The sequence below is a fragment of the Panicum virgatum genome, chromosome 2K, assembly GCF_016808335.1.
Source record: "Panicum virgatum strain AP13 chromosome 2K, P.virgatum_v5, whole genome shotgun sequence".
Classification (NCBI taxonomy): domain Eukaryota; kingdom Viridiplantae; phylum Streptophyta; class Magnoliopsida; order Poales; family Poaceae; genus Panicum; species Panicum virgatum.
Genome location: NC_053137.1, coordinates 59899810 through 59913142, shown reverse-complemented (window position 1 = coordinate 59913142; position 13333 = coordinate 59899810). Strand labels below are relative to the sequence as shown.

Sequence of the window (13333 nt, the reverse complement as noted above, 5' to 3'; positions counted from 1 at the left end):
GCGGCTTCTTCCCCATCGCGGTGTTATTTTTCCCCATGAGGAAGTTACCCAGATCGATCCAAGCAGAAATCGACACAAAGGTTAAAGACAACAACTGAGCTGATCTAGACCGTTGTATAGGCAAACTAACACGAAATTACCTCTTCGGACGACGGATGACAGGACTAAAACCTGTCAATTACCATCACCAGTTTGTTTACTGGTCGTGGAGGCAGAACCCCCAAAAGTTAATGTTTGTATTTTTTTCCCCTTTCTCATCACGATGTTACTTTTCCCCCTTGAGGAAATTACCCAGCTCGATCCAAGCAGAAATCGACACAAAGGTTGATGACATCAACTGAGCTGATCTAGACCGTTGTATAGGCAAACTAACATGAATTACCTCTTTGGACGATGGATGACAGGACTAAAACCTGTCAATTACCACATTACCAGTTTGTTTACTGGTCGTGGAGTGGAGGCAGAAACCTCAAAAGTTAATTTGAGAAATTTTACAATGATTGAAAAAACAGGAGTCGTCGTATTTTTTCCAGTTCTCATCACGATGTTATATTTCCCCATGAGGAAATTACCCAGAGATCGATCCAAGCAGAAATCGACACAAAGGTTAAAGACAACAACTGAGCTGATCTAGACCGTTGTATAGGCAAACTAACATGAAATTACCTCTTCGGACGATGGATGACAGGACTAAACCTGTCAATTACCACATCACCAGTTTGTTTACTGGTCCAGCTACGTCAGATGCTGGTTTTGTCTCTGGCACGTGTGCAGTCGTCCTACTCTACCTTTTGCTGTGTGAACCCCGGCCTTCGGAGCTCCTTCGTTTCCAGACCACTTTCCCCCTCGTCGCGCCATGCCAATCCCAACCAGCCAACCAAGTGCTTAGTCAGTCGACTAATCTATCAGCCCGTTCAAAACCATGCGCCTCATCTCGCTCGTCCACGCGGTTCGCGCGCGCCGGCGCGCCTGCCTACATGATATAGCCCGCCGCGAGACTCTCCCGCCATTTGATCCGAGCCTGCTAATTCTCTTCTCCCTCCCCTCCACGATCGAGCTGCCGTTGATGGCCCATGCCAGCACCGCCACGTCACCTCTGCTCGCCTCGCTCCTCTTCCTCCTCCTCCATGTCGCCGCCCGGGCCGACGCGGCGGCGACGCTGTCGCAGGGCCAGTCGCTGGGCGCGGGAGACCGCCTCGTGTCGCCCGGCGGCACCTTCGCGCTGGCCTTCTTCGCTCCGGCGGGGGGCGACCCGTCGCGACGGTACCTGGGCGTCATGTACGCGCAGGCCGCGGAGCAGACCGTGTCGTGGGTGGCCAACCGCGACGCGCCCGTGAGCGCCGCGGCGGCGTACTCGGCGGCCGTCACGGCGTCCGGCGATCTGCAGGTGCTGGAGGGCGACCGCGTCGCCTGGAGCACCAACACGTCCTCGCCGCTGCGGAACGTCACCCTCGCCATCGACGACGACGGGAACCTCAAGCTGACGGCCGGCGGCGGCGGGCAGCCGGTGCTGCTCTGGCAGAGCTTCGACCACCCGGGGGACACGTTCCTCCCCGGCATGGGCATCACCCTCGACCGGCGCGGCGGCGCCGTCAGCCGGACGCTGTTCACGTCGTGGCGGAGCCCCGGGGACCCGGCCACCGGCGACTTCACGCTCGGCCAGGACCCGCTCGGCTCCGCGCAGCTGTACATCTGGCGCCGGTCCCCGGGCGGCGCCGCCGCCCCCTACTGGCGGTCGGGGCAGTGGACCAACACCGGCTTCGTCGGCGTGCCCTGGCGCTCGCTCTACGTCTACGGCTTCAAGCTCAACGGCGACGCGGCGCGGAGCGACGGGGTCATCTCCTACGTCTTCAACCCGTACAACAGCTCCGAGTACCGGTTCAAGATCGGCCCCGACGGCACCGAGACGTGCTTCATGCTCCTCGCCACCGGCGAGTGGGAGACCGTCTGGTCGCAGCCGAACACGCGGTGCCAGCAGTACAACACCTGCGGCGCCAACGCCGCGTGCGCTGACGGCGACGACGGCCAGCCCGTCTGCACCTGCCTCAAGGGATTCGAGCCGAGGAATCCGGCGGAGTACGGCGGCGGGAACTGGACGCTGGGCTGCGTGAGGAGCGTGCCGCTGACCTGCGAGACGAACGTGAGCGGCGGCGGCGGCGGCGACGGGTTCGCCGACCTCCCGGGGATGAAGCTGCCCAACTCCGCCGCCTGGCAGACGACGGTGGGCGACGCGGACGGGTGCAGGCAGTCGTGCCTGGCCAACTGCTCCTGCGGCGCCTACAGCTACAGCACGGGCACCAGCTGCCTCACCTGGGGCCAGGACCTGGTGGACATCTACCAGTTCCCCAATGGAGAAGAAGGCTACGAGCTGCACGTGAAGGTCCCTAAATCCATATTAAGTAAGAAAATCATGTCCTTTTATTGCTTAATCCGTTCACTTCATGCATGGTTATGATTATTCAAAATTCCTGCAAAGGAATTTCTCTTTTTGCTGCGAAAACATTGTTGAATTAATCTTTGTTCGTTGGTTATTGCAAGAACTGGCAAATTGGCTGAGCTAAATTTCAGACCACTGGATTTAATTTGAGAAAGAATAATGGCAGCTAAGGTCTCTTCAGGAATGCGATTCTAGCCGTGTAGAGAAATGCCATAGCTAGGAAAAGTAGCAGTGAACAATATAAATCCTTGTGAACTTGTTGGGAATTAACCTCAGTCTCATCGGTTCTCTAGTCCACGGGGTAAAATTCACCTTCACCCAACCCAAGTAGTAGGCGTATACAAGATGGTTGCAAACTTGGACTGGTGAACAGCGATTCTGAAAGGTGAAAACCCTGACGAACGCTTCACCTTTAGAAAAATCAGTGCTTATCCTGTTTATTTTCTGAAGAAATTGCATGGCCAGAATCATCTGTCTGAGGGACATATATGCTTTTCAGATGCTGGTGTCACACCATTATATTCTAGTGATTTATTACCTGTCACTTTTCGACGATGCGTGAAGGCTGATTAATAAATCAGTAAATCTAGTACCATTTGTTTCAGACCTTGACTTGTCTAAACCGAAAACTATATTGTTAACCTTCTGTTGGTTTTAAAGATTTGATTTGACAACGACGCGTCTTAAAGGTTTCCATCAACTAGAATATTCGAGATTAGGGAAAAGACAAAGCCGTCCGGCTGCTCCATGACAAGGACCTAGTTTATTGAGCTTTTGGATGAAGCCGAGGTCGATATTTAGGTTCACCTATATTATATCCAATCAGCAGTTCGGCACACAGGGAACATGTGAAACATCAAAACTTTAGAAACATGACATGTGTAAAAGTGTTTGACCTTCTTGGGTCAGGATGTCTGACCATTACTGTGATGTTTTTATATCACCACGTCTGAATGCATGTTCAGAAACAAATCGTCGACAGCTTCTTGACCAGTTCTTGAACTGCTTTCTCGTGCTGTGGCATCCTGAATTGCTTCGTTTAACTGTAGAAAAATTACTTACTCTTACTGTAAAAGAAACTTGCACGTTGCTGACAACACTTCGTGATGCTTCTGTCTGCACAGATACGGGCTCCAAGACGAGGCGATGGACGACAGCGGTCGTTGTGGTTATCGTCGTTGTGGTTGTTTTGGCAGGATGCGTCCTTCTGCTGTGGAAATGCAGGAGAAGAATCAAAGGTGAGGCAAAACTTCATATCTGAGACAGTTTTAAGTCAGAGAGTCAATTTCACTTTGAGGTCAATGTTCATGCCGAGCGTGTTCATCTTGTGCAGAGAAACTTGGCATTGTTGGTAGTAGGGAGGAGACAAGGCTCCCATCGTTGCTTCCTTTGAGGGAAGCCCGGCATGATTTCTCCGGGCCGAAGCAGCCTGATCATCAAGAGGAGGCAGATAGCGGCAAGAAGTGCGAGCTGCCGCTGTTCCCCTTGGAGGTGGTGGCGGCGGCCACCGACGACTTCAGCAACGCCAACAAGCTCGGGGAGGGAGGCTTCGGCCACGTCTACAAGGGCAGACTCCCCGGCGGCGAAGAGGTCGCGGTGAAGAGGCTGTCCCGGAGCTCCGGGCAGGGGATGGAGGAGTTCAAGAACGAGGTGATCCTGATCGCCAAGCTGCAGCACCGCAACCTTGTGAAGCTGCTGGGGTGCTGCATCCAGGGGGAGGAGAAGATCCTGGTGTACGAGTACATGGCCAACAAGAGCCTCGACGCCTTCCTCTTCGATCCGGCGAGGCGAGGCCTGCTGGACTGGAAGACGCGGTTCCACATCATCGAGGGCATCGCCCGGGGCCTCCTGTACCTGCACCGGGACTCGCGGCTGCGCGTGGTGCACCGTGACCTCAAGGCCAGCAACATCCTGCTGGACGGCGACATGAACCCCAAGATCTCCGACTTCGGCATGGCGCGCATCTTCGGCGGCGAGGGCGACCACAACCAGGTGAACACCAACCGCGTGGTGGGCACGCTGGGGTACATGTCGCCCGAGTACGCCATGGAGGGCCTCTTCTCGGTGCGGTCGGACGTGTACAGCTTCGGCATCCTCATCCTGGAGATCGTGTCGGGGCGGAAGAACAGCAGCTTCCACCACATGGAGGGCTCCCTCAACATCGCCGGCTACGCGTGGCAGCTGTGGAGCGCCGGCAAGGGGGAGCAGCTGGTCGACCCGTCGGTCCTGGAGGCGGCGGAGGGCGGCGCGGCGGCGGCGGCGCTGCGGTGCGTGCACATGGCGCTGCTGTGCGTGCAGGACCACGCGTGCGACCGGCCCGACATCCCCTACGTGGTGATGGCGCTGGGGAGCGACAGCTCCGTGCTGCCCATGCCCAGGCCGCCGACCTTCACGCTGCAGTGCTCGTCGTCGGACCGGGACGGGCTATTCCGGGACAAGGCCGACGAGTCCTACTCCGCCTGCGACCTCACCGTCAGCATGCTGCACGGGAGGTAGAGACTCAAATAGTCAAATGGGCTGCGCCCCAATTGGTAGCAGGCTACATGGGCTGTACGTTTTGAGGGCCGCATTGTCTAATCTAATCATCTCTCATCCAAAAAGCTCAACCTCTCATCCAAAAAGCTCAACATGTCGTCGTCAGCGCAAACCACACCACAAACAACAGATCGGAGAACAAAGCAAGATTGAGGGTAGAAGAATTATGACTGATATTAATCCGTTATTATACCTAGTACATTAAGAAGCAAACAATTATAATAACTATTTTAAAGAAGCAACCTGACGGGCTAATAAAACATAATGAACTTGAGCGTGCGGCCTCTAAATCTAAATCTAATCGTCGAAGGCCCACTGATTCTCCTTGCGGATCTCCGCCTCCTCCTCCGGCGTGAAGTCGTTCTTGATGTTGAACGTCTGCCTGATCTCCTCCACCGACTTTCCCTTCATCATGTCGGCGACCGTCTGGCAGGTGAGGTCCAGCATCCCCTTGACGTTGAGGTAGTTGGCGGCCAGGATGAGGTCGAACAGCGTGGCCTGGTCGACCTCCACGAACGCCTTGTCGAACTTGTCCAGCTCCTCCTTGTCCGACGACGAGGACGAGCCTTCGCCGCCGGCGCTCGCGGCGGCGTGCTTGTTGCAGTACTCGAGGACCTTGGCGAGGATGCTGCCGGTGACGTTGGGGAGCGGGATGCCGCCGTCGGTGCAGCCGTCCTCGATCATGTGTTGGATGGTCTCGGACAGGTTCGCCGCCGCCTCCAGCACCGTGAAGTGCACGCCGTCCGAGCTGATGAGCGTGATCGTGGCCGTGGCCGTGGCCGCGGCCGCCGTCTCGTCGCCGGAACCCGCCGATGCCATCGCGCTGCTTGCTACGGTGCTATGTACGACGACCACGCCGAGTTGCTCTCTCTCGATCGGGAGATTGGTTTGGAGCGTTTGGTGATAGGCGAAGAGGAGATCCGCGCGTTGATTTTATAGTCTGCGGGAGTCGGGAGGATCAACGAGTCGATTCGGTGTAGGATTGCGGCGGCGGAGAGTTTCTATCCGCGGCGACGTCGAAATTAGAAGGAAGTCCCGAAGGCCGGAATTGCCCAGGAGATCGAGCCCGTGACGGTCTCTCGGCCTGGTTGCGGGCCCTGTTCAGTTCATCTGGGCCACACACGGCCCACTCCAGCACCAGGAAAGTTCAGCCCCGCCCGTGGATGGGAGTTGCCGCCAAGGCTATATATCGCTCGCGCGATAGCCGCTTGGTCCATCTTTTTTCTATTTTTATATTTTTTTTAAAATATTTTTTACAGAAATATATTTTTGGTTTCACAATTTACAGTTCTATACCCCTACCGCCGGGGCGGCCGGCCTCCTGCTGCCCCCTACCGGACGGTAGGGATCTATATGTAATTAAAATTTGAGTTCTATCGCATGGAGGCCCCTACCGCCCGGTGGAGGCCCGACAGACAGGCCGACCGCCCGAAAGGGGGGCGGCAGGCTCCTCCCCCAATATAAAAGCTGAGGTCCCCCCTCCACCTGCATTTGCAGCAAACAACATCCATAGAGGGAAAAAGGAGAGACGTGGTGTGAGGGAGGGAGTTGCAATAGCGAAGTCCTGCCGGATTCCGCACTTGTGATCTGCAGGTAAATTACGTATGAATCCATTAATATTGTAAAACAATTTAATTTAATTAATACTATAGTATTAAAATTTCTTTTGAGTAGTAAAATTTCAGTTTATTACAGACTTATTTCTAAATTAATTATAAATTAAAATAGAATTAAGTTTTGGATAGTGAAATATAGTATTAAACTTATTTCTAAATATTGCAGTATAAGACAATGGCTGCCTCCAATTTTGGAGGATTTTCATGGACCGAAAAAAATCTAGTATAATACTTGAGATCATGACACATCTTGTAATCAGTAAGAAGTTGGACGTATTAGAGGATGGTACGATAGAGATGATGTTGTCAAAATTAGTTGAGTTTAAAGATTTCACATTATTTCGAGGTATTACAACGCAAGATGTAAAGGAACACCTGCTAGAACGTCGGAAGATATACATGAGGGTATGTGAACTAGCGAATCATCCTAATGTTATTGGATTCTTACAAAATACTTGTAAGATATGGATGCGGTCAGAGGTGTATGAGATGCACATTAAGATAACTCTTATTCAGTTCTAATCCCGTCCGTCATTTGTAATCCATATTTACGAAATAGTAAAATTATTATGTAATTATATGCTAAGATTATCCCGAGGACACGGAGTTGATTAACAAATCGATATCAAATTTCCGTAAATTAGTATGTATCTTTGGTAGACTTATGCCGCAAACTAGACGAAGGAGGTGGAGAAGATCTTCAGGTGATAGTTCTTGGCCTCCGCTAGAACAGATGACCGGAGGTTCGTCAAGTCATGCTGCACCACCTCAAGCACCAATTTGTGTTAACTGGGATGACGATATGGATGACTTCATGCCCCCCAAACCATGGCCTACAACACATGATATTCCTCCCCCTGTACACGAACCTAGAACCAGAAAAGATAGAAAGGGAAATGCAAGAGGTTCGTCAAGTAATGCTGCACCACCTCAAGCACCAACTTGTGTTAACTGGGATGACGATATGGATGACTTCATGCCCCCAAAACCATGGCCTCCAACACATGATGTTTGTCCCCCTGTACATGAACCTAGAACCAGAAAAAAGAGAAAGGGAAAATCGAGAGGTTCGTCAAGTCACGCTACACCACCTGCAGCACCACCATCTGTCAACTGGGATGACGACCTAGATGATTTCATGACATGATCTATAACATATGATGCTCATCAGTTTTAGATTGTGATGTAAATTGTGACGGGACGGCAGACCTCATGTACCTTTAATTGCAATACTTATATGTTTGCTATGTTTGATTGTAATGATTATATTTATTTGTGAATCTTGAACCTCATGTGGCTCTATGATACAATACCACATAAGATACAATGAACAAAATATAAATAGAACATTAAATAAAATATCACATAACATATTACATTGAATGTTTCATTCGTTACAACCAAATTCGAGAGAAATACGCACTGCCAACTAATTAGACAAAACATCTAGACATAGTATATACATAATATACTTAGTTTCGTACACACAAATACATTGCAAGCTGTTGCGTGCACAACTAGATGCAACGAATTCTTGTAGGTGGAGCCGATCCATCCGTCGGATTCCCGGAAGGTCCAGCCTCGGCAGCAGCAGCGGGTACTGAAAGCTGTGGGCACTTCTTGTAAGTGTGACCGTCTGCTTCACACAAGTTGCAACGTTTTTTCTTCTTTCCATCCTCGGACTCGTCCATTCCGTTCTGGATACGACGCGTCTGCCGTCGGCCTATGCCCCTCTTCATTGCTGGATCTGGGATGAGCATTGGATAGGAATTTTGTTGAGTGAATGGTCCTAGAATACCGATGCCGTATATCTCATGACACCAAGTCTGTGCAGCGGCTTCCTTTGTGAAATAGTGATAAACATATGACGCAGCATCTAACCCAGATACAGAACAAGCCGCGATGACATGGGAGCATGGTGAGTGATGCACCTTTGGCTTCTGGCATCTGCAGAACACCCTCCCGTCAATGGTTATCAAAACTTATTGAACTACCCTTTGTCTGCGGACACCCTGTCCGGTCATGTCCCTGCATGATACCACAAATCTTTGCTCTTTTGTGCCTATCGATATAACTGAGTGAAATTGAGCCTTTTCCATCTTTTTTTCCATGTACTCATTGACCCTTCCACAAAAACGCACTCCTGGATCATGAAGTAAGGAAGCGGCTGATGCGTACCGCTCCCCAAAATACCTTACACATCCATACATGATGAACTCAACAATGCCAACAAGAGGAAATCCATGAACACGACGCATTACCATATTGTAACACTCAGCATGGTTGGTCGTCTCGATCCCGTAACGCCTCACATCTGTGTCATACAGAAGTGACCACTTCTCTTTAGGTGCACCATCAATCCACTGTGTAAATGGTTTAGCAGCTCGAACTAATGAATCTGTAGAACGTCTCCTGCTGGATGATGAGGTCTGGCTCTTAAGCAATTCGGCGCTCATGTCATCAATTATACCCCACAAAGCATTGAACTTCCTCTGCTGATTCTGAGTGCACAATCGCTTGAACAAATTCATCAGATCCTTATTCTTGAACCGCTCATAAAAATTAGCAGCCATATGCCTCACACACCACCTACTGACAACATCTGGCCATATAGGAGGTGAAAATGGACTACCTTCTTGGAGCTGCCTTATAGCTGCAAGGAGACCTGCATGCCTATCTCTGATAAGGCAAACATTAGGCCTTCCAGCAATAACGTGATTCTTCACACGTTCAAGAAACCAGTACCAGCTTTCTGTGCTCTCATTCTCAACAAAGGCAAAGGCGATAGGAACTATCTGCTTGTTACAATCAATTCCGATCGCCGTCAATATTGTTCTCTTATATTTTCCTGTCAGAAAAGTGCCGTCAATACACAGAACAAGAAGGGAGTAAATGAAGGCCCTCACACATGCACCAATGCAGAAGAAAGCTCGCAGCAAAATGCTTGGCCCCCCTGACAAGCTCGGTACACTCTATGTATCAAAAGCACTTCCAGGATTTCTGTGCACAATTGCTTCAAGCATACGAGGTAGGTTGTCATATGAAGCCTCATAAGTGACAAACCGCATCTCAAACACTTTTTGTTTAGCCCGCTAAGCCTTTGCATAGCTGATCACATACTGGAAATTCTGTTCAATGTCCCTAATTATCAATGTAGGCTCGTAATCCATTTTGTCAAGAATCACCCCATACATATTCTTGGCCACGAAAGTATATGTGATATTACGGTGATGTCCCACAACACCTGTCAATCTACAAGTATGTGGTGTAACAATTGAATATTCCCAATGTGTTTTGAACTTCCCCTTGTAGGCATTCACTCGCCATGTACAGTCTCTATCTGCACACCTCACCTCGTATTCTTTGCTGCTAGACTTCAACACTCTGAATTTCTTCCTCAGAGATATAGCCCAGACCTTCACAGCATCCTTCACATCTTCAATGGTACGATACTTTACCCCTTGTATGACCTCATTCACTCTATATTCAAACTCCGGACATCTAATATCTTGTACCACTGGATTCCCAAAGCCCTCTTCATGCCATTCACCTAGCACTGGGAAGCGCTCATCGTCCTCATCGTCCGATGAGTCCCCACATTGCTCCATTATTTGTGCATCCTGGTCTTCTTTCTCCATGTCCTCCACAATTCTAGGTATCCGCTCGCCTTTATCTACTAAACCTTGTGGTTCTTGTTCTGGTTCTGGAGCTTGTACGTTCTCTTCTTCTTTATCCTCTTCCAACTCTTCATTCCAGTCATATGTTGTGTGTGTTGATCCTTCACCTAAATCACCGACCTTCTGGTGAATCTGAATTACCATTGCAAGAGACCACCCTCTTTGAAGAGCTACGTGCATGTAATGTTTCCATTCTTCCGTACTACTTATAAGCGTCAACTCCCAGAAATCCCCCATTTGTTTCCCAGGAAGTCACAGTATGAACCGTAAGCAAATGAGTATTTGGATTCACATTGAACTTACCATAAAGCCATTTGCGTATGGAACCAAAACTCCTCTCTAGGGGTTTATCTAGACTGCACTGTCTTCGTTCCAATGCTGATAGATTTACTCCATAGGAATCACGAGTAATTCTATAGAAATCACCGTAATGAACTTGAAACGCCACCTTGCTCGACATATCTGGCCATTCAAAGACTTAATTTTAATTAAACCAGTTTCTAAAACCATGGTACTCCTTCAATTATAACCACTAATCCGAACCCTAACCGGTTACAATTATAAAAAACACTAATCACAGAATTTAAAATACAAAAAATTTAGAATGACAAAGTTGAGAAATATTGGTTACCTGCGGTTCGGATCTAAAATCCGGCAGGGCTTCGCTGTTGCAACTCCCTCCCTCACCCCCACGTCTCTCATTTTGTCCCTCTATGGATGTTGTTTGCTGCAAATGCAGGTGTTGGGGGGGGGGGGGGACGTCATCTTTTATATTGGGGGTGGAGCCTGCCGCCCCCTTGCTAGGCGGTCGGCCTGCCTGCCGCCCCTCCACCGGGCGGTAGGGGTCTCCATGCGATAAAACTTAAATTTTAATTATATATAGGTCCCTATCGCCCGGCAGGTGGGCGGCAGGGGTCGGCCGCCCCGCAGACGGGTGGTAGGCCCCCTGCCGGGCGGTAGGGGTATAAAACTATAAATTGTGAAACCCAAAATATATTTCTGTAAAAAATATTTTTACTCCCTCACCCCATCGCCTGAAGACAAGCTTATATGGGCCGTAGCAGTAAATTAGCCCAACAGGTCAGTTGGGAATTAATAGACCGTATCTATTGCATGTGAGGTTGTCTAAGGTAGCTGCATGGAGAGACGTGTCACATGTGAAGGTGTAAGTGAATATATTTTTACTATTGCTGTCAGTTGTAGAATATGCCCTATTACGTATGTAGCCACTAGCTAGGCTATAGCTATATTGTCTCACATATATTTATATTTTTCTATTTTTATTTCTTCTTCCCCGTAAGGAGCTTCTCTTCTTTTTACCTTTCCATCCTTTGTTTTTTTCTTCTTCTCTTTGTTGACATGATTTTTTTTTCTTGTGTACATTCTTTCCTTCCCTGTGTTACGATAGTTTTTTTTTCTATTTTCCTTTTTTCCTAGCCGTTATACTTACTTCTTCTTAGATCATATATGCACGGTTCTAGTTATAAATTTATCTTCCTCTATTCTATTTTTATTTTCTCTGTTTCTTTATACAGATTGTGAAGAATGATAAATTATAGTATAAAACTATTTGTTTACATTTAAAAGCCAGTCATACTCAGTTTATACTAATTTATTTGTCTTGTAGATTCATAAATTGGTGTTTGAAGTGATTTAGCTTTGCATATGCTACTTTGTTTAGCTCGTGATGCTTAAAAAATAATTCTTTACAGTGTAGATATATTTATCTCTATGTAATATGCGTCTAAATAATTTGTTCGCAATGTCAAATTATTTGTTCATTTTGTAAATTAAATTGTTCCGTAACATTGACTCATTTGTTCGTGATATGATTTTCATTATTTATCTTATACAATCAAATGTTCGCTGTGTGTAATATTTTATTCGTTGTACATTATTATTTGTTCGTTATGTTTAATTTTTTGTTCATAGAAATAATTATTTGTTCGTGTTGTTAAATTATTTATTCCCAGTATCCGAAATTAATTATTTATTATTATAGGAAATGATTTTTGAAAATATCATCCAAGCATTATTTTGAAGATCTTGTTATAAGAAAAATAATGGCGCGACTTAAATTTAATTTGGTTTAATTTGGATACTGATTGAATACTTATATTATTTTTAATTTTGAATTCTTTGTTGTCTTTTTCTGCATGCATGCAAACAATCTCTTTTCTAATTTAGATGACACCGCAACACTCAAACAATTAAATGGGCCGGTCCTTTGTTTTCTTTTTCTGCGTGCAAACAAACAATCTCTCTCCTATTTAGATAGTACCGCAACAATCAAACAATTAAATGGGCCGGCCCAATAAAATCATCCGCTTCAGGTGACAGTTTACCGAACTGTCACCTTCAGCGACACATAATCGTGCCCGGGAGTTGCCTTCTTCCTTCCGCAAGTCAACAGGCGGAGATCAGATGCGTTTCCTAAGTGTGAATTGTAACAAAATTAATGTCACTGCTTTTAGAATTTAGACCATTTTCAAATTATCGTGTGCTGTTTTTTAAGGAATTATCGTGTGCTGTTTGTTGTGTGGGAATTGAATTAGAACTCTAGTTCAAGTTCGCATCGGTTTTCGTGCCGCCCCGTCTCGGCCCGATCCAGCCCAGCCACACCCCGACATGGTCCAGCAACAACTGAGCTATCATCATCATCTCAGTTTGCCGCAGCCCGAACATTTAACAGCCCAAACACGGTGCCCTTGGCCCAACTTCATGGAGAAACCCAGAATTGCAGAGTCCGTATGGTTGGCGTTGGAGACGACACTGATGTAGCGATTCAGTTTTACCGCTAGCTGAAAAGAAAAAAAATTCATTTTCCTCTGATGAAGTCACCCCTGCGTCACCACAGGAGGTCACCGGGGAAGAAACGGAGAAGAATGAATGCATTTCTACGGCCGCGGTTACCTATCACTTCGGATGGCTGAAGCGCACGAACTGGCTCACTAGCGGAGCGCCCCATGAGCGAGGATGCCACCTTCTCCCCCCGCGCCGCCGGCCACCTTCGCCTCTAACCCAGTCCCAGCGGCGAGCGGAGGAAGATGAACAGAGGAGGAAGAAGG

General features: G+C 48.2%; 2 protein-coding genes across 2 annotated transcripts; one reads left to right on the top strand and one right to left on the bottom strand.

The window, feature by feature from the left end:
* Nucleotides 1-901: 901 nt before the first annotated feature.
* Nucleotides 902-5136, top strand: LOC120690864 (G-type lectin S-receptor-like serine/threonine-protein kinase B120). Its single transcript, XM_039973727.1, has 3 exons — nucleotides 902-2399; nucleotides 3562-3675; nucleotides 3771-5136. Exons 1-3 carry the CDS (start codon nucleotides 923-925, stop codon nucleotides 4931-4933), a joined length of 2754 nt encoding a protein of 917 aa, XP_039829661.1. The 5' UTR covers nucleotides 902-922; the 3' UTR covers nucleotides 4934-5136.
* On the bottom strand, nucleotides 5125-5959 carry LOC120690927 (SKP1-like protein 1A). The gene has a single exon (XM_039973848.1). The coding sequence runs from the start codon at nucleotides 5789-5791 to the stop codon at nucleotides 5270-5272; it is 522 nt and encodes a 173-aa protein (XP_039829782.1). The 5' UTR covers nucleotides 5792-5959; the 3' UTR covers nucleotides 5125-5269.
* Between the last annotated feature and the right edge of the window lie 7374 nt (nucleotides 5960-13333).

What these genes read in the sequence shown, in the direction of transcription:
- LOC120690864 (XM_039973727.1), top strand. Translation starts at nt 923, where the DNA reads ATGCGCCTCATCTCGCTCGTCCACGCGGTTCGCGCGCGCCGGCGCGCC. An exon ending in GGTCCCTAAATCCATATTAA is followed by an intron (nt 2,400 to 3,561) that starts GTAAGAAAATCA and finishes CTGTCTGCACAG; the next exon opens with ATACGGGCTCCAAGACGAGG. An exon ending in ATGCAGGAGAAGAATCAAAG is followed by an intron (nt 3,676 to 3,770) that starts GTGAGGCAAAAC and finishes CATCTTGTGCAG; the next exon opens with AGAAACTTGGCATTGTTGGT.
- LOC120690927 (XM_039973848.1), bottom strand. Translation starts at nt 5,791, where the DNA reads ATGGCATCGGCGGGTTCCGGCGACGAGACGGCGGCCGCGGCCACGGCC.